The sequence below is a fragment of the Diplotaxodon limnothrissa genome, linkage group LG2 (assembly GCF_057381915.1).
Source record: "Diplotaxodon limnothrissa isolate DT_005_m linkage group LG2, D_limnothrissa_male_GT1.1, whole genome shotgun sequence".
Taxonomy (NCBI): Eukaryota; Metazoa; Chordata; class Actinopteri; order Cichliformes; family Cichlidae; genus Diplotaxodon; species Diplotaxodon limnothrissa.
The window spans coordinates 22,869,244-22,887,195 of NC_140597.1; the positions used below are offsets into that span (position 1 = coordinate 22,869,244).

General features: G+C 41.9%; 1 protein-coding gene across 4 annotated transcripts in view; it reads left to right on the plus strand.

The window, feature by feature from the left end:
* The window catches only part of LOC146638402 (uncharacterized), a 47,846-nt gene that overhangs the window by 22,839 nt on the left and 7,055 nt on the right, over positions 1–17,952 (plus strand). For 2 of the 4 annotated variants that reach the window (XM_085361196.1, XM_085361214.1), the window contains exons 2-10: positions 3,607–3,689; positions 7,088–7,262; positions 9,307–9,433; positions 12,109–12,243; positions 12,343–12,402; positions 15,626–15,775; positions 16,286–16,373; positions 16,940–17,204; positions 17,292–17,787. In XM_085361196.1, the coding sequence (XP_085217322.1) occupies positions 3,607–3,689; positions 7,088–7,262; positions 9,307–9,433; positions 12,109–12,243; positions 12,343–12,402; positions 15,626–15,775; positions 16,286–16,373; positions 16,940–17,204; positions 17,292–17,787 (1,579 nt within the window). The remainder of the gene's footprint in view (positions 1–3,606; positions 3,690–7,087; positions 7,263–9,306; positions 9,434–12,108; positions 12,244–12,342; positions 12,403–15,625; positions 15,776–16,285; positions 16,374–16,939; positions 17,205–17,291; positions 17,788–17,952) is intronic. The other 2 variants (XM_085361205.1, XM_085361222.1) reach the window with 2 other exon arrangements.

The following is a 17,952-nucleotide window of genomic DNA, read 5'->3' on the forward strand; positions in this document are numbered from 1 at the left end:
AAATTTTTTTTAGCACAAACGATTCTATCACAGTGTTAACCTGTTAGCTCTTACCTGGAGCAGTCACGACACACCCTTCATAAGCAGATGGACATCGGTCAGTTGTAGTCATGGACACGGGTGCTGATAAAAAGAACTTGATGCCTATTGTGATTGTGTTTAGTTCTTTAAGGACTTCTCGTCTTTGTTGGCTTGCTGTTAAGTAAACTGTGTTCATGGTTTGACTTTTCCCATGATCCTCGCTTACATAACGTGAGGTTTAAGATTAACTGCAATATTATTTATGGATATAGATTCTAAGTAGACCTTTCTAGTACCAGTTTTGACTCCCTTTTGACTTCAGAACTGCCTTAATTCTTTGTGCATAGAACAAGGCACTGTTTCAGAGATTTGGGGCCATACTGACAAAAGATCATCACATAGTTTCTGCAGATTTGTCAGCTACTGTGACGAGAATCTCCCATTCCACCACATCCCAAAGCTGCTCTATTGCAGCAGTCTCCAACCTTTTTTTCGCTACGGACCGGTTTATGTTCAACAATATTTTCACGGACTGGCCTTTAAGGTGCCGCGGATAAATACAACAAATAAAACCAGTACCGGTACCAAAAAAAGGGAAGATTTATTCATAACACACGGGAATAGACCCAGGGAAACTGAGTTAATGATAAAACCGATAAAAACCCTGAAAACCATAAATTTCACACCCGAGTCTCAGCTCCCGCGGCCTGGTACCAACAGACTCATGGACTGGTGGGTTGAGGCCACTGTTCTATTGGGTTGAGATCCTGTGATTCTTGGGGCCATTTCAGTACAGTGAACTCAATTGTCATGTTCAAGAAACCAGTTTGAGATGATTGAGCTTTATGACATAACTAGGTATCCTCCATCAGAAGGTGTGTACACTGTGGTGATTAAATGATGCTCAGTTGGAACTAAGGAGCCCACAGTGTGCCACAAAATATCCTCTTCACTGTTACGTCAGCAGCAGCCTGAACTGTTGGTACAAAGCAGGATAGATCCATGCTTTCATGTTGTTTATGCAAAGTTTGGACCCTACCATCCTTATTTCACAACAGAAATGAAAAACCATCAGACCAGTCAGCATTTGTCTTGTCTTGTATGCTCAGGTTTTGGTGAGCATGTGCAAACTGTAGCCTTAATTTCCTGTTCTTAGCATGTTGTAGCCTTTCAGCTTAAAGGTTCAGGCCGCTGTGCATTCAGAGATGCTGTTCTGTATCCTTTGGCTGTAACCATGGTAATTGTTAAGTCCCTTGAAGCAACTTTGTTGCTGGTTTGAACTTCAGCAGGTTGTCATGTCTATATAATCTAATTGCACTGAGTTGCTGCGATGTGATTGGCTGATTTAGATAGCTGTGTTAATGAGCAGTTTTACGGGTGTGCCTCATAATTAAAATGAATAAACATTCAGTCTTTTTAATTTCCTGTTATTTATTTTTATTTTTTATTTCATGGGTGCTTTTCATTGACACTGTGAGTCATCACACCGGGGATCAGGCATCAGTAACCATAATCCCTAAGTAAACTCTACGCTTTAGAGAAGCATAAAAGGACCATTTGAAAAGTACAAAAAGGCTCTGAGTGTTTGTTGTTCGCTGATTGACGAGACTTAAAAAGGTGGTAAAGCCACGATCGGGACTGCAGTTTGAGTGTGGATCACCAGGGGGAAAACATCATGCTGACCTTTATTTTATTTGTGCAAAATTAAACTTGAATCTTTTTTATTGTTAGTGATTGGTTTTAGAAATATTTGTGTGAGCCGTGGACTTCTGGGAATCTGAGTTGGAAAGAGCTTGAGGAATACGGACTTGGGAAAACTAATTTCAAAAGCCAGAAATCACACGTTTAGATAACATTAGTTTGGGGTAAAGGTTAAAGTTGATCCGTGATAAAATCCAACTATGTGACTTGTTTTTGATTTTGCTAAACTAAAAATTTGGAGGTTCTGGATGCACAAGAAATCAAGTTTAAGGTTTTATATGCATAATAAATAAAACTATTGTGATTAACAAAAAGGGGTTTTGAATAGTGCCCGTTTCCCACCAATTTTGGGTTCAACCAAAACAACATATCACAGTTTCCATAGAAACCTTTAAACCAAAGGAGATTCGTTCATTTATTGTTATTTTACTTTGGTTAGACAACCTGCACTTGTTCACAATGAATACATCCATGTTAATGTAATTTATTCTGTATTGAGTCAGATCACGGGGTTAGCTGTCAAACAGCCAGGGGACCTCCAGAATCTTTGGGATTCATCTCTGGAAACTGCAAACATCCTTATGAAATTTCATGCTGATACATCATCGAGTTTCTGTTTTCAGCCCAGTGAAGCATTGACAAACTAACCTCCACAGATTCCGCAGACCTGAAATAAATGGTGGCACAGCTACAATTAGACATGTTTGCTGAAAACCATATCAGCAATGAGTCAACTTCCTGCCAAATGGCTCAGGAAATCCTCAACACACAGCACAGTGCACGGCTAATTAGATTTGACACTAGAGTAAAACATTTATACAGGATCATCTAACTGGTTCACCATGCTGGAACTGCATTCACGTGGCCTCAGACGTCCTGTGGGCTCGAGAGAGCTCTGTGCAGTGCAAAGAGTGATTTAAAATAATAATAATGATAAAATGATGACTTGCAAATGAACCTACTGTACTGTAGAGTGAAGGCTGACTCGCAGCCCGAATGTGAAGCCCTCAGTCCTGCTGCACACAGAGCCTTAACGAGGCACCCGCTCATAATGTGATTTCATATCTGTTTAAGGTTGTGTTCGGCGGTTGCTGGGCACCTGCTGTTGACGTGATGAACACTTGAGTTAACGGCGCAGGAGTACACTGGAAACATAGCAGGCGTGCCTCCGCTAGGACTGTTTGGATTGTGGAGACACATCAGATGGAGATTAAAGTTTAAATAGCAAAGAGAAGCACTTTTCACACGTTTCCACCTGTTTAATGAATGAACAACTACATCACCGTTAATGCATCCAGGAGTTGCATAATGAGCTTTGGGGGGATTTTATAAGGTGTTATGGATGTAATCCGCCCCAACAGTCGCCTGTCCATGCGGTCCGACCACGCCAAGCCACTTTTACCAGCAGTCTTGACACTTCTAAGTAGGACTTTAATCACTTTTTAATCTGATCACATTGCAACTAGGTAGTTGCCATATCAGCCAAATAAGAAGGCAGAAGCAGGTTTAGATAAATGCAGACATTTATTTTTTTTCTATTTTTTTTTTTTCTACTGATTTATAGCAGCCAGCCTGATTCTGGTCTTGTTCATGAAACTTATGAAAGACTTTGTAATAGCTCAGTAGGTAAAGTGGTCGCCCCATGATCGGAAGGTCGGCGGTTCGAATCCACTTAACGGCTACCCTGAGGTACCCCTGAGCAAGGTACCGTCCCTACACACTGCTCCCCGGGCGCCTGCTTAGTGGGCTGCCCACTGCTTCACTGAGTGAATGGGTCAAATGCAGAGAAAAACAAGTAATTTCCCCATGGGGATCAATAAAGTATCTATTATTATTATTATTATTATTATTAATCATCAAACTCATCATCTGTCTCCCTCCCAGCAGTGACAGTGCTGCCATGGCATCAGGAACTCCAGACGTGACGACCAATCAGGAGCCTGCTGAAGTCCAGGAAGAGTGCTCAGGTAACAGTTTGATTAAATGTTTTCTGTAAATGTTTGATTGGGAATCCAGGCATATTTAGTATTAATGTATGCTGAGTGGCTGTCTTCGCTGTAATCACATGAAAAGGTCGTGTCTGTAATTTGCATCATTTCGACCTTTTTTCTTTTCCGCTTCAACTTGGAGTTTGCAAGGTCATCGACATACAGGGAGAATGTGAAAATGACCTTTCAACTGTTTCTATTCGGCAGATGGTTCATACTTTCTGTGGATTGCACAGCTAATGAGTTACTGTCCATCCTGTAATCATTCAGGCTGTAGCTAACGAGGCTTCCTTGCTTTAATTTCACAGTACAGAGCAGTGAAAACCAGATAATCCAGGCACTTTGGCAGTTTTCTAGATGAAAGTCTTCTGCATGAGAAGATTGTGTTAATACAAACGTTGTACTTTTTTTTCTTTCTTTTTTTTTTTTTTTGCTTAATTTTATTTTGAAAGTTTGCAACAACTGAAACAAAATACATGTTTTTTCCAAATCAGTAGAATCTTATCAGTGCATGTTTTGTAAATCTCTGAGGTCTCATTTAGTGGGAACACATGCAGAAACTCCTGGTGCTTTCAGCTCTGATGACAATAATAAATGTTGTTTCAGAGATGGTTGGATGCTGGTACTTGCCAGCGATATCAGCAATGAGATTTTCTACTCATTCCCAGCAAAGATCCAATCAGCTCGAACGATCGCACACAAATATCTCCTTGCAGGTTGTGGCAGGAAATGGAGGAAAACACAAGGCTGTCGCACACAGACGTGCACACAGATTAACAACAAACAGAGTGGGAACCAGGATGTAGATGTGTGTCGACATGGAAAGGTTAAGTTGTGAGCTTCTTGTGAACACAGTGACTTAAGCAGACGTGATGAAACTGGTCTTTCGTGCCCAGGCTTGAGGTCCAAGATAATGTGAGTGAATAACAGGCAGAAGTTTGTTTTCAGGAAGCTCTCGGTTCAGTTTTGAATCTTGGGCTAATGCTGGTGCAATAATCCTGCTGAATTTTCAAGTTTGCTCACTTGCTTTTCACAAGAAATGAACAGTCTCTAATTTTTCTGGTAGTTTTGTTTTTATGGAGATCCCAGCCCTGATATTGTCTCCCTTTCAAAGGTCACCATCCTCTCACAGTTCAGCTGAGTTGTCCCTAATTTTGAGCTCAGGACTGTGTATAGGTCCTGATAGTCATAACAGAATGCATATGGAGAAACTATAATATCTCAGCTCTACGCTGACCTTCCACTGAATCAGCTGCCTTTTTCTAGGCAGACCTTTTGGCTTTAATAGAGTATTGTGCCTAAAATAGCACAATAAATGGTACTGTTGGGTGGTGCTTCCCCCTGATAGTTCATCTTGGCCATGCAGAAAGGCCTCTGAAGCTTCATCAAAAAGCAGGTTGGAACCTCCTCAAGTAAAGACAGCACTTTGTGGACTGCAGTTATCCAACAATAACTTGTTCTGTGTGCGGTTTAATGGCATCTCATTAAGACGCTAAAATTGGTTTTCATTATATTTTGACAGACTTTTATTTTAGTGACGTCTTTGGGTTTCTGTGTTACACAAAAAATCCCAAAAGAAAATGCACCACATGTGCTTAACATGATCTTGAGTGAGTGACCCAGAGATTTAAAGCATCTTGGCCTCAGCACCAGGTTTGGATTCCAAACATTTTTCAGTTGGGACTTAGCTCCAACCAGAAAGTATATTTTTAGAAAAGAAGGAATGCTCAAGGATTCCCCACAGGGAGGAGGACGAAAATGACACAGCTCGTGGAACAAAAATGCATCTTATTTTGAAATCTCTACTGAAGAATGTCTGTGGATGGCTCAGGGGTAGGAGTCCTCAAAATAGTTTGACTACAGTTGTTCTGTTTGCTCCCGACTTCTTCTTACTCATTGTTGTTTCTCTTTCTTGCAACTCAGCTTCTGTTTCCTTTCTCTGGGGATGTTTTAAGTGCCTCCTGTGGTGCGTGTAACAAATAGTCCGCCCAATTTATAGGTTGGCCGATATTATCAGGTGATATTAGCTATTTGCCACTCCTATGGGCATCAGGATTTTAAAGGCCACAAAATGAAAATTTAAAAAGTAGAGTAGAAACATTAAAAAACACTGTTCAAACATTTTATAGGTCTTACTTAGTTTGCCAGCCAGAGGACTCTTCTCTGATTGGGATGCTACAAACACAGCAGCCAGCTGATTGAGCAGAGTCGGGCTGAACGTGGACGAGTAAAGAAACTACATAAACTAAATGTTAGAAATCTGTTTATGTTTAGTGTGTCTGAAAGAAATATATTGGAAAATCTAAATCTCCAAATATTGTCACTGCTGCTAAAATCCCGTTTCTGTCTAGCTGTGAAAACAATGAAACATGTTGCACTTTGTGATGACTTTTGTCTGATTACAAGTCTTTCTATTTGATGGCTACTTCAGTTTACTCAAAATATACAACAATAATGCTTTTTGCTTTTTTTTTTCTCCCCACCTTACAAAACCTACATTACCCACAATGCTCTTCAACCACTGACAGTTTGGAAAGCCTAGCTACATTCAGATTTTGTTTTTTGTTTTTTCCCCATCATCCTCAGCTGTATACAGGTCTACACCTCTACCATTGCAATCAATGCATTGCACACTGGTTTATGAACTGCTGTCTTACACCACGTTATCATTCTGGCTTCTTTTTGAAACAAGAAGCGCTGCCCCCTGCTGGCCGTTAGAAACAATGTGCACTTCTATAATGGCTTTGTTTTTCTAAACCACAGGCTGTGTTCATCTTTTATGTACAGTCTATGGTTTGACCCAGTAAATATTAGCTAAGCTAATGAACATAGTGAACATTGTAAGTGCTATACATGTTACCATTGTTACTATGTAGATGAATAAAAAAATAAAAATAAAAAAAGACCAACTCTGCACTACTCTTTATACTGATCATGTGGTTTGAAGACAAATGCGTAGTGTATAAGTGCTGAGCCAGCCCACATCCCTGTTGCATGTGAGATGGAGCGAGGACCATTTCAGGTTCTTGATGACAGCTGTTTAAGAAGTTATAAAAGAGCTGTTGAGTTTTTCCACTGTGGTGCTAATAGACACGGACCCACTGTGGGGGTAGGTTTACAAGCTTGAGTTTGTGTCTGTTTATGCATATGTGTATTTTCAGTTTTCATGTTGGCCTCTGCAAACACACGCACACATCGTTTGCTCTGTGTGGTTCCCTCTGGGCTGCCTACCTGTGTCTTTACATCCACCACAGGACTAATTGCTCTATAACTCGAGTTCACACTGGGGCAGTGTGTAAAGATGCCGTGTGTGTAATGTTCTCATCAGCATGTAACTGTGCACCACCATGCAATGATTCATGATTCTGTCTTCTCAGGAAAGAAGAAGTCCAAGTTCCAAACGTTTAAAAGGTTCTTTGCCAGGAAGAAGAGAAAGGATCCATCAGCTGCAGGAGCGGACGCGAGCCTTAAAGCCAGCCAGTCGAGTGACAATGTCAGCAAAGCATCAGAGAGCAACACACTCACTCGAGCAGAGAAGGATAAAGGCTCTGGGTAAGATCGCACACGTGTGCTGAATGAAATGCTTTTATTTACAATCTGACGAAAGTACACAGAGCTCAACTAAGACCTGTCACGCCTCTACTTATTTATTATATGCTCATTTTGTCATATCTTCGTATTAAAGCTACAGTCGGTTGTAAATACTCGTAAATATACATTGAGTAGTGTGCATCATATATCTTCCAACAAATCGCTAAACTTGGATTAATCTGTTCCAGATTCATGAACTTGATAAATTGTGCATAAATGTTCGGTGTTTTTTCAGGTTTGGATGGACGCATTTGTAAAATCGTTTTACGTGTCCTCAGACTGCTTCATATTTGTGTGTGGGTGTGAGTCCTTACACACAAATCATTGTACACATTTCTAAATCTTACTTTATGCTTGTGGATCATATCATAATCATTTGCAACCCTTTTGAGGCAAATTTCTCTCCATGAACTGGGAGAACTGGAAGGAGTAGGAAAATAAAATTCAGTTTTATTTATACAGCGCCAAATCACAGCAGTCGGCTCAAGGCGCTTTGTATTGTAAGGTAGACCCTTCAATAATACATGCAGAAACAGAAAAACCCAACAATCATATGACCCCCTATGAGCAAGCACTGTGGCGACAGTGGGAAGGAAAAACTCCCTTTTAACAGGAAGAAACTTCCAACAGAACCAGGCTCAGGAAGGTGCACATCTGCTGTGATTGGTTGGGGTGAGAGAAGGAAAACAGGATAAAGACAAAATTCAGTTGATTGCGATTTTTAGTCTAATGACATCTAATGGTGAGATTTTACACACTTTACCTTTAAGCATGGACCAACATTTCAAATAATTAGGTCAACCTGAGTCTCAGTCTTGGGGAAGACAACTTCACCTGTTGCCTACTGGTGGTGGTCAGAGGGCCCAGTGGCGCCTGTGTCCGGCAGCCTTGCCTCTGTCAGTGCACCCCAGGGTGGCTGTGGCTACAATGTAGCTGCCATCACCAGTGTGTGTGTGTGTGTGTGTGTGTGTGACTGGGTGGATGACTGGTTGTGTAAAGCGCTTTGGGGTCCTTAGGGACTAGTAAAGCGCTATACAAATACAGGCCATTTACCATTTAGGTAAACCCTGTGAGCCGAAAGGCTTCAGAATGCTCCGAACACTCAGTTTTAGACAGTTTTTTCTACTCCTGGCTGTGTTTGATGTCAGAGAGAAGAGATATCTAAAAACTGGTCATCTGTAGCACACATCTCGGGCTGTGACTAGCCCACCGACCTGTTGATCAAAGCTTCTGTTTGTGAGGGACAGGACAATATGACAAAAATCAATTTGAAGGAAATGGAATGGAACTAAAACTACATAAACAGTGTGTTTTTAAGCAGAACCATTTTCCTCCCATTTCCCTTTCAGATGTAAAGCATCTAAAATGCTAGCTCTTATTATGGGGTTTAATTGAGCCCAGCAAAATATGAATCCAGAATATTATATCATTACTTTACTGCCATGTTTAAGGGATTCATCAAGAAACCGCACCGTTCTGTAGCCAAATGATATATTTCTGCTCACGTTGTTGGAGCTCATCCATCCATTCAGGTCAATAACGTCATGAGCACATTTAAAAAAGGAAGGTTGTGTTTTAACATCCATCTCCTGTTCTGTCAAACTCACCTCAGCGAAGGCTCGGCGCTTCCTGTTTTGTAACAATTAGAAGAATGTGTGTTTTCCTGTGGAAAAGTCCTGAATTTCTTTGTTTTCCTAAGCGGTGCCACTTCCTGCTTTGTCTCAGTCTGTCACAGGAAATATCTAGTTACATTTTACTGATTTCTCTCATCATCCTAATTACTGGGAGACAACAAACCATCACTTAAAAAACTAAAAGTGTCTTTTCAGTTGATATATATTTTTATACGACACATTCCAAACACTCTGCATGGGTAGTTTATGGTATGTTGTTGTATGTCGTGATCCGCCATCTGGTTCTTTTTTTCTTCTACCTGTCTTGTTATAGAAGCTGTGAAACATCACTCTGTGCTGTGTTTATTTCTTTGTCTTCCTGTTTCCCAAAGGTCGAAGATCAGTCTGGGAGGCAAGGCTTTGTCACATGACTCCGTGTTTGTTTCTGACTCATCGGAGGCGAACGAGGCTCTGGGGGCATCGCAGGACAGCATTCATGGGAAGGTGAAATCACTCCAGGTATGCACACACAAACGCAGTTACCGGATCAAAGATAAACATGTTAAAGTTAAAGTCCTCTCAGGTCTAGTACACCAGAGACCCCCGACCCCTTGACCTTTGACTACAGGGGTTATTAAGGAATAATAAACAATAAAGATTCACAGTCTGACACATTTAAGTGTGTTTGGGAGTGAGCACTTCTATGCCCCAGGGCACTGAACAAAGTGCTGCCAGCAGATCTGCTATATATTAAGCCTGTGGGATTACGAGTAATAAGTGGCATTAAATAAGCTTTGACTTTTTACACACAAGTTTTGATCCATGTGTAATGTGATAAACGCAGCGGTTTGGACAGGCGGAACTGATGTGTTTCACAAATAGAGATTAAAGTTCTGTCAAAGCAAAATGAAAGGACCGCGTGATGAGAAGAACTGCAGACAGATAGAAAGAGTATCTGTCACAATAGTGGGCTAAAAGGGGAAGACATGAGACCCAGATGGACGCGCTGACCTCCAATGAAACGGCTCCGCTGAGCTACAGAGGAGTGAGACTCAAACAACTCCTTTAAGCGATTTTTGCTAAAAAGAAACACTTTCTCCTGTAAGCTAAAATAAAACAGAGGAAGTGTTTGATTTGGGCTCCTTTGTAGATCAGAAAGTGTGTAACGGACACGGGCAGAGTGCCTGATAATCAAATCCAAGAGTTTTCAGGCAAAACAGCCACAGATAGTTTGGCGAGATGCAAGTTGCTAATAGATTGATTTCCATAAAGTGAATTTACTGTGGAAAAACAATCTAATGGAGATTTCCTGACCTTAATCCTCGCTGTGAGCTGTGCTGCCTGTTTGATAAGCAGAATGAGGCCATTCCAGAGCCAAAAATAAACACATTATGTAAGGATCGATACACTACAAGGCCATTAACATGATGCACAGGAGAGTGACTGTCATGTAGTAACTCACTAAACAAGGGTGTTGCCACTGTGACCGGTCCAGAAAGCTTCAGATAGAAAAAAATTCCATTTGATGGCGTTTTTGGGCCTGCGTTTGTTGTCCAGTAATATAGCTCTTTAAGCGTAGGAATTCAGACAATACAGAAGCTACAAAGATGCAATTGCATCCTGTCCTACCAGAAAAATCACACAAAAACAGGACACCGGCCAACTGAGATGATATAAAAGACAGGTGTAGCTGCTGTGAGGTCAGCCACTGCTTTATGAAGTTGTGTTATGTTTCAACGTTGCCTTCTTTGGTGTTTTGAAGCTGGATGTTGCAGTCGAGGGGTAAATCTGACCAGGAAGCTCACAGGCTAGTAACATGTCTATCAGAAGTCATTAACATTGGATCATCTTCCTTTCTGTCAGTGAGTTTAACATTTTGCTCACTCTTACCCAAAACTAGTAACCTGGTCCATAAACCTATCAGGAAATCGTTTACTGTGGTCACAGCTGACAGCCGATTTCTCATTGGTGTATACAGGAGCAACCACAGCTATCACCCCCTGGTGGCCGTTAAAGAGAATGCAACTTTGCGGCTACAGTGTCTCCATCTTTTACACTGTCTGTGGCCCGACAAGTGGACAATTTTCACTCCACTACAAAGACTTTTGTCTTCTGTGGGACCGTGGCTAAAGGGCAAGCACTAACAACTGTAACACACTAACCACTGGTTCAACATATTTTTGATGCTGCCCCCTGGTGACAGTACACAGCTACTACATACAGGTGGAGCTCTGCCGTGCTCTGCGTTGGACCTATAGACTACCAGTGCACTATTACAGCGGAGCGGAGGATGAATTTGAGGATGTCCACCCTGTCACACCGCAGCTAGCATCATGAGCAGAGTGATATGATTGGCAGGTGCAGTTTAATAGAAGGGTAAATGCTCACGAGAATCTTTGTGCAAGTGTCAGTTAGCTCCATTATATTCAACAGAGAGCAGACATGTGTACAGCTGATATGGGCAAACCAGTGCTAAAAGGGAGAAATGCATGAATGTGGTTTTTGAGGTGAACCCTCCCTTTAAGCACATTTTCACGCACATTTAAATTAAAAAACTACATTTCAGATTAATTTTAGCTTCCACCCACAAACAGCTTCCAGTATATAAGCTGATTATGTTAAAATAGAAACATTTAGAACAGCAGATTCTTTGTGACTTTGTCAAGAAACTTGTATTGTGTGTCCGTGTGTGTCTGTGTGTGTTGGTGCGTGCCAGTGTCCAGCCCTGCTACAGAAAAGCTGTATTGTCCTGTGCTGTGAAACTGAGTAAATGAGTCCTTGACTGACTGTTACAGGGAAGCACGCAGATAAAGACTGTTTGAGTTTCTGCGATACCAGCTACACACACAGATACACAATCACTTTCAAAGGGCTTTCGCTTCTCTGTCAAGTGCCCAGCTATGAGTCCTCACTGGTCATTCCCTGTTAGTCATATTCCACCACAGTAAAGATCTTTTCCCCCTGCAAACAGCTGTAATGCTCAATAAACATGTACTCAAACACGCCATTGTTAGCCTTTCATACAGAGCTGTAGTTTATTAAACAGGCTCTCAGATATGGTGTTTCCCCAACTGTAAGTAATGATAAACACCTTCACTTCCTTATAAAACAAACAGGTGAGCACATGCCTGAAACGTGCACACACTAACCCTGCTGTCATAAATGTGCTTTTTTTTTTTTTCCCTCCTCTGCAGCTTCAGCTGAAGCAGGCCATCAAACTGGGCTCTCCACCGTCTCTGATGTGTGTGAAGAGGGCAGAAGATCCTGCGACCATGTCTGAGGATGACGGCCTACCCTGCAGCCCACCAGAATACACAACAGTTCACACGGTCTTGATAAAGACATGCTTTCAATGATGCCTTCCTTCTGTTAGTGCCCCTGAGTTTGGCTCCTAACATTCTTCTCCTTGTTCTTGGTGCGTCTCCCAGAATCAGGCTCAGGCGAACAGTTCCATCAGTCTGGAGGGAATAGACAGCGATGAGGACCGGGTAAGCGTCAGCGCAACGAAAACTAAGATACTGCATTGTTTATTTCATGCTTTGTTCCATTCACAACCGACACATTTACAGACGAGTGAACTTCCACGCTGCGATGCTTTACGATCTGCACCGTGTCCTGCGTGTGGCATTGCAACCAAAACAGCGATTCAAGTAAGATCGATGTGATTTGTTAAAGCCAGGAGGAATCTTTGTGGATGTGTTGGAGCTGTGTGCGATTGCTCCTCATGTGACTGTGGCGGAGAACAAATCTCATGATCCCGTCTAATCACTAAAACGCTGCTCTTGGTTCTAAATAAAAGCCCCTTCATGCAAAGTGACATCTTTCCCTATGTTCCCGCTCTTTGGCGCTCTTTTTCCCCCTCTGTTGCTTTTAGTCTTTTTGTTTCAGCTTTCTCTTTTTTGTATCCTTAAATTGTCGTCCTCCTGACCCTGCGTATAAATCTGCGGTTTAACCAGTGTTACCCAGAATGCCTCATATTCTCCCTAACAATAATTTCAAATGAGTCCTTTTTATGGATCTAGAGAATCACAGTGCCAGTTCACAATAAGGCAAATGTCCCGAGAACATCAGCTATCCAATTAGTCTCACTGACTATAATATGGCCTAGAAGCACAGTCAGCAAACTATGACAAAGGAGCCTTTAATGATAGTGTACTTTTAGCAGTTTCAGGCGGGTTTTGGTCATTCTCCCACTGGAAAGAGCCACAAATGGCTGGCTACAATGACAGGCACACAAAACCCTGAAAATATCCCCTTTAAAGTCAATTCCACACACAGGAATGTGGTCAAGGATAGACTGCACTTACAGTGGCACTTTGTGCAGTTTATCCATCCACTGAGAATTCACTAAGACATCAATTGTTTACTTGATTGTGGGTTTTGTTGTTGTTTTTGTTTTCTTTTTTGTTTTTTTCCCCCCAGGCTTTATTTAGAAAATGAATTTGATTTATTTGCAACAATCCAGGCTTTGACTCACACCATCGCTGTCAGCATACGTCACTGTGGAGACTTAGGTCTAGGTCAGCCAGTGTTAAATGCATTTACAGTAAATATAAAGAGTGCAGACTTTGTCATCTTTTCACACATACTTGTCTGTAGTTTGTGGATATAAGTTGGTCATTAGAGGATTTCAGACTGCCTGTTTCTATTAGCAGTGGATGATCAAACTGTGTGTAAGACAAAGAACATCGTTTGAGAATGAGATGATCTGAGAATCATCTCCTGAGTTTATTGTTTCCATTGTGTTGTAAAGTGAAGCCGGCACACAAATGTCTGTAATACTTCCAGATCCCAGCAGGGAGCGACTCTGCTAGTTGCATAAAGAAGCCAGATTGTCCATAGATCAGACATAACATCATAATCACCTGTCTAATATTGTTTTGGTCCCCTGTTTTCTTCCAAAACAGTCCTAACCCATCGAGGAAACACTAGACCCCTGAAACTGTGCTGTGGTATCTGGCACCACGATGAACTTGTCTGGCCAGCACATCCCACAGATGCTTAAGTGGATTTGGAGGCAAAATCAACACCTCAAACTCGTCGTTGTGCTTCTTAAACCATTCCTGAACTATATTTGCTTCGTGACAGGGTCCTTTATCCCGCTGAAAGGGCTCACAGCCATCTATACTGTTTGCATGAAAGGCTGCACATGGTCTGCAGCAGTGCTTAGTTAGGCGGTACGTGTCAAAGCAGGACCCAAAGTTTCCCAGCATCCTCAAAGGTTCCATTAGTGCCATGTATATGAAGCCACCTATTATGTAAGTGAACACTGACAGCATTAGCAACCAGCTGATTAACAGCATAATCTTTATTGTTATTAGATGAGATCTAGATGAATTAAAAGGAGAATCAATACTGGATATAACATCAGGTGGCCAATTGGAAACGAATGGATACTAACATATAAGGTTACAGTGTATCATTTATTGCAGGTTTAAGGAATCAGTGTTTTTTAATTGTGAGTCACTGTTTGAGACTCGGTGATGAAACGGTGCTTCAGACATAACATTGGCTCAGCATCCTTTCTCACCATGGAGACTGGAACGTGATTGGCTGTTTACTTCTTTCAGTGTCGTGTTTTTAAATCCTGTACGGACATAAATGGAGAGGCTTATGTTCAACACATATCTGCAGCACAGGAAATAGTTGTCATGTGCCGTCTGTGATAGTGGAAGATGGGCGTGCGTGTGCGTGTGTGTGTGTGTGTGTGTCTGTTTGGGTGTGGTCATAACCAATCCTCCAGCTTCTCTTCAAACCTTAAATGGAAGTCTGCAGCTTGACCTCTTCTTCCTCTGTATGTTGCTTTCCCCCTTTCCTTCTCTCTGACCTTCTTTTTCTTTTCTCCAGCCACAGTACATGTTATTCCACTGACCGTGTGTGTGTGTGTGTGTGTGTGTGTGTGTGTTGAGTGTTCAGAGTGCATTCCAATGGTTTCTTTGGCAGTCAGCATGTCTGCTTGTAGTTAAAGCATTAAGAGTCTGCCTCTCTCTCTCTCACTCACTCACTCTCACACACACACACACACACACACACACACACACACACACACACACACACACACACACACACACACAGGGAAACCTATATTTTGTTAAAGAAGTACTGTGTTATGCGATATTTCATGAATATGTTTTAAGGGTAATTTCAGTTAGATCATAAAACAAACCATGTGTTCATACAACACAACACACTTTTTGGTTTACATGCAGAATGAAAACTATGAAATGGTATTTTACAGTCTAACAGATGCAGACAGACATTAGCATGTAGTGTGTGTTGCAGTGTTAAACTGTGTGTGTGTGTGTGTGTGTGTGTGTGTGTGTGTGTCTTTAGTGGAAGAAGAGCAGTGTTTTTGTGGGTTTCGTGTTGAAATAAGTGAAAAGGTAAGTTTGTGAGAGGTGAGAGAGGTAGGTTTCTGTGATGACAGACTAGTGTTGGTTCTGCAGATAAGGACTGCTCATGTTTGTACAGCTGGACTCCCCCTCTCCTGCTCAGTCTCTGGCTACTTGTTTGCATCCTTGGGGGATTTTTCAATGTTTGTGCTTTTAAGCTTCTTACAAGTGTGGCTGATGTCTGAGAGTTGACCACCTCTATTTGGAACCGTCCCACTTGTGGGGGTGGACAATTGGATGGATGGTCAAATTCTGTCCCCAGAGATCTCTCCTGGTTGAGTGTTGCTAAATGCTAAATGAGTGTTTCCTGTCTTCCCAGCTGTCCTGCGCAGCCTCCAGCAGAGCAGTGAGCCCCCTAGTGGTTCCAGGAGACTTCAGCCAGCCGGCCAGTCCTTTTGTCTGTCTGGATAACTCTGCAGCCAAGCACAAGCTGGCCCTGAGGCAAAAAGCCAGGAGGAGACCTGCCAGTGTAAGAGGGGGAACAAAAGCTCTAGCATGAATAAACACTAATACTCCCATTACTTTAAATGGATCTTTATAGCTTTTCATGGCGTGGCTCTCATTGCATAGAGTCTCTGTTTTGTGATAAAACTGGACCTAACAAAGTAATTCCCCAACTATAAAAAAAGAAACCTAAACAGTGGGACAATCAAAGTGATTAGTCAATAGTTTCCCCACATTATCTAAAAACCTTTTTATATGGAGGTTAAACTTAAAGTGAGTGCAGAAAAGTACAGCAGCCAGAGAACGGGTCAGGTGGTCCTGTCTGCACAGGCGTTCGTCCTTCTCAGTCATTCAAACTTTTCAAAGAAGTTACGCTGAGAAAAAAAGTGATTTTACTGATACAAATTCATGAGACCTGTTGCTGTATTGGATGTTATCACATGTGTGCTGCTACAGTTTTCTAGGACTGCTTAGCTGACTGTTCATTGGCAATTGATGATGCTGATGTCACCACAAATGTCTTGTTTCTGTGCAGCGAACAGAGGGGAAAGCAGGGCAAGAGTCTGAGATGGAGGCGAAGCTGACGACCTCCACACCGCTGCAAGACCAGCAGGAGGCAGAAGGTGTGTGCGCAAAGCCCCTAGTTTTCATGTATGGAAGCCTGTGAATGCCAATATTAAAACAAAAGTATTTAATCAAATAGAAGGGTTATAGTCCACATGAGTGCAAAAGATACATATATGTATTTGTTTAAGTTATTTTGGTAACACTGTAATTAAATGGAATATTACTGTATTTTATGTGAAATTACAATGCAATTATATTTACATACACTTAAACACAAGAATAAGGGGAGAACAAATCAGGTTTTTAAAGGAAACAAAGATATAATTCTACTGTGAGTAATTTTAACTGCTGCATAACCTTACAAGAAACCAGACACACATTTTAGTGTAAATAATTTTAATTGCAACAGTTGAATAATAGAAAATCAGTCATGAATATAACTTTACAAAGTTATTTAATATTCATTATATTTATATTTATTTATTCATAATAATTATTATTTTTTATAGATAATTCACACAAATAATAATGAAGTGGTTCATATTGGCTGCCATCAGCTTCCATATCCTTGTTACTTATAAGTCTGATGATAAGATGACACTTTTTTGTGTGTTTGATTCAGAAGTGGCTGATGTTCTGCTGAAACCAGAAGTTGAGAGGGAGGAAAATGAGGAAGAGGAGACGGATCAACCACAACATTCCATACAATCCCTGTTGGGAGATGAGGAGGAGGGAGAAGATGAGTCCGATGCCGAACAGGATGTTTCTCACGGCCCGGACACTTCCTCTCCTCCTGAGCCAAGTCACTCGGAGGAAGAAGACTCCGACAGCCAGCCCCTGCCCTCCTCCAAGCTCAGCTCAAGCGCCTCCTCTCTGGATAGTCCCAGGTGAATAGAAATGGTTTCCTTTTGGTTTTCCTCTCCCAGGAGTGTAGCTTGGTTTGTTTCATCTTATCTCTTGATTTCTGCTTCTAGGGCCACACCAGAGCCCCCTTCTGGCTTGACGGACACAAGCATGGCTTCCAGTGCAGCGGAGAGTAAGGATGTAAGTGACTCTGCATCTGAAAGTGAAGAAGATGGGCTCCAGAACCACGGGGAGGAGGAGAACTCCTTCTTACAGGAGGTGCTGAGCTCTTTGAAGACGCCCCTCGTATCTGCCTCGCTTGATATGAAAACTGAGGGCGCCGTCCTGGAGATGAAGGAGGAAGAGGTCAAAGAAAAGGAGGAAGAAGAGGTAGAAATGGAAGAAGAAGAGGAGGTTAAGGAAGAAGAGGAAGAGGTGGATGAGTCCCTCAGTTCTCAGGCTGCTCCCTCGTGCTCCATGCTGTCAGATCAGACCACGAAGGAAGAGGAGCAGGTTGTCACTTCCTTGTGGCAGGAAGAAGAAGAAGGAGGAGTGGATGCTGAGGAAGAAACGGAGGAGGAGGAAGAGGAGGAAGAACCAGCTGTGGAGAGATTTATTCGATCTGATGTATGAATCTTTGGTTATTTGACATTTTAAATGGATTTTGTGTGGAAGATAAAAGGCCCCATGCCTTCCTCACTTACCCTAAACTCCTCTGACGCTGCTTCGTGAGTGTCTTCATATATTAGGCAGTTTATATGTCAGCCAACGCGCACTGTGGCAGGAACAAAG